Source organism: Bombus bifarius, unplaced genomic scaffold, assembly GCF_011952205.1.
Source record: "Bombus bifarius isolate JDL3187 unplaced genomic scaffold, Bbif_JDL3187 scf7180000008381, whole genome shotgun sequence".
In the NCBI taxonomy this organism is placed as follows: Eukaryota; Metazoa; Arthropoda; class Insecta; order Hymenoptera; family Apidae; genus Bombus; species Bombus bifarius.
In genome coordinates, this window is record NW_022884630.1 from 136,233 (window position 1) to 137,940 (window position 1,708).

General features: G+C 59.8%; 1 protein-coding gene across 1 annotated transcript; it reads left to right on the forward strand.

Annotated features, from left to right (window-relative positions):
• The first annotated feature begins 520 nt into the window (after positions 1–520).
• On the forward strand, positions 521–1,048 carry LOC117212828. Its single transcript, XM_033457887.1, has one exon. The coding sequence runs from the start codon at positions 521–523 to the stop codon at positions 1,046–1,048; it is 528 nt and encodes a 175-aa protein (XP_033313778.1).
• The last annotated feature ends 660 nt before the right edge of the window (positions 1,049–1,708 follow it).

The following is a 1,708-nucleotide window of genomic DNA, read 5'->3' on the forward strand; positions in this document are numbered from 1 at the left end:
GACTGGTGTGGCGTTGGCTGTGTCCTTGGACATCACCAACGCGTTCAACGCCATACCATGGAAGGAGATAGTGGAGGCCCTAGAACACTTCAAAGTGCCTCCCTATCCTGTCTGGATTATCTGGGCCTATCTGAATGGCAGATGGGTCGAGTACACCGGCAGTTACGGCGAAGAGCGATGGTCCGTCGAGCAAGGTGTTCCACAGGATTCCGTTTTGGGCCCTATCCTTTGGATCATTTCTTATGACGCGGTCCTTCGCTGTCCCCTGCCCCCGGGCACAGGCATGGTGTGTTATGCTGACGACGCATTGGTCCTGGCTGGGGGGCGTTGGTGGTACGAGACGCTGCGCCTTGCCGAGGTCACCCTGGTGTGCGTCATTCAGTCTATTCGGAGGCTGGGCTTGAGCGTGTCCCCCGCCAAGTCTGAAGCCATTTAGTTTTATGACCCTCGGCGGAGAGGAGCGCCTCCGCCCGACCTTTGCATGGACATTGGCGGAGAAGATGTCCGGGTGGGGCTCCAAATGAGACATTTGGGCCCCACCATCGACAGTCTGTGGACGTTCCGGCCGCATTTCGAGCTCCTGGTCCCTAAAGTAACGGCTGCAGCCAACGCCTTATGCGGCCTACTGCCCAATATCGGCGGGGCCGGAGTCGAAGTTCATCGGCTGTACGAGGGGGTGGTTCGATCCCGTGTTCTTTACGGGGCCCCGGTGTGGGCGGAAGATCTGTTGGCGAACCGTCGCAGTCTACTCCTATTGAGGAGGCTGCACAGGACGACCGTCATCAGGATTGTTAGAGAATATCGAACTATGTCCTATGTGTCGGCATCTGTCCTGGCGGCTTCCCCTCCATTCGAGCTTCAGGCCTTGGCGCTCCAACACATAAAAGTCCTGGGCTCGAGTGGGCTTACTCCCCCTGTTGCCGGGCAGGTGGCCTCGGACGCTCGTGAAAAGGCGAGGATGGAGACCTGGGAGCGGTGGCGCTCCGATCTCCTCGCCGAGGATGCGGTGCGGGCTCACCGTGGTGTGAGAGCTTTTTTCCCTAATTGAGAGGCTTGGAGGGACCGTGGCAGGCTCCCGCTAACCTTCAGGATGACGCAGGTGCTCACCGGACATCTAGCGTTCGGGGATTACCTGCTAAGGATTCGGCGAGAGATGACTGACACTTGTCACCAGTGTCAGGAAGAGCAGGACACGGCGCAACAAACGTTGGAATTCTGTCCAGCATGGGCAGATCAGTGCCGTGTACTGCAGCTCGCCATGTGTGAGAGTTTGGCCCCCTCGGCGATCGTGCACGCTATACTGAGGGGGCAGCGGGAGTACCTCGCCTTCCGCTCCTTCTGCGAGCAAGTCATGCTTGCGACGGAGTTGGCGGAGAGAGTCAGGGTGCGACGGCGTCATCCGTCCAGAGTTCCGCACCGCGGGGCTTCGGTCGGTAGCCGCTGAAGAGCTGCGGCACCGCAGCCGCCCTAGGACACCATAGGGGTTGTCACGCCGAAGGAGTTTCTGGACCTCCTCGGATTTGCACGACGGCCCGTTGTCCGTGGCGTTAGGAAGCGTAGTCTCTCCTGGCGGCCAAATCGACAGGAAGGGCTCCCCAGGATATCCGGGGAGTAGACGAAGGGGTGCCCCGGGACACTCCTGCCAAACGTCAGGATAGCCACCGTGGGGTTTTAGTCGGTTTGAGTCCGACACTACACCGTTGCCTTC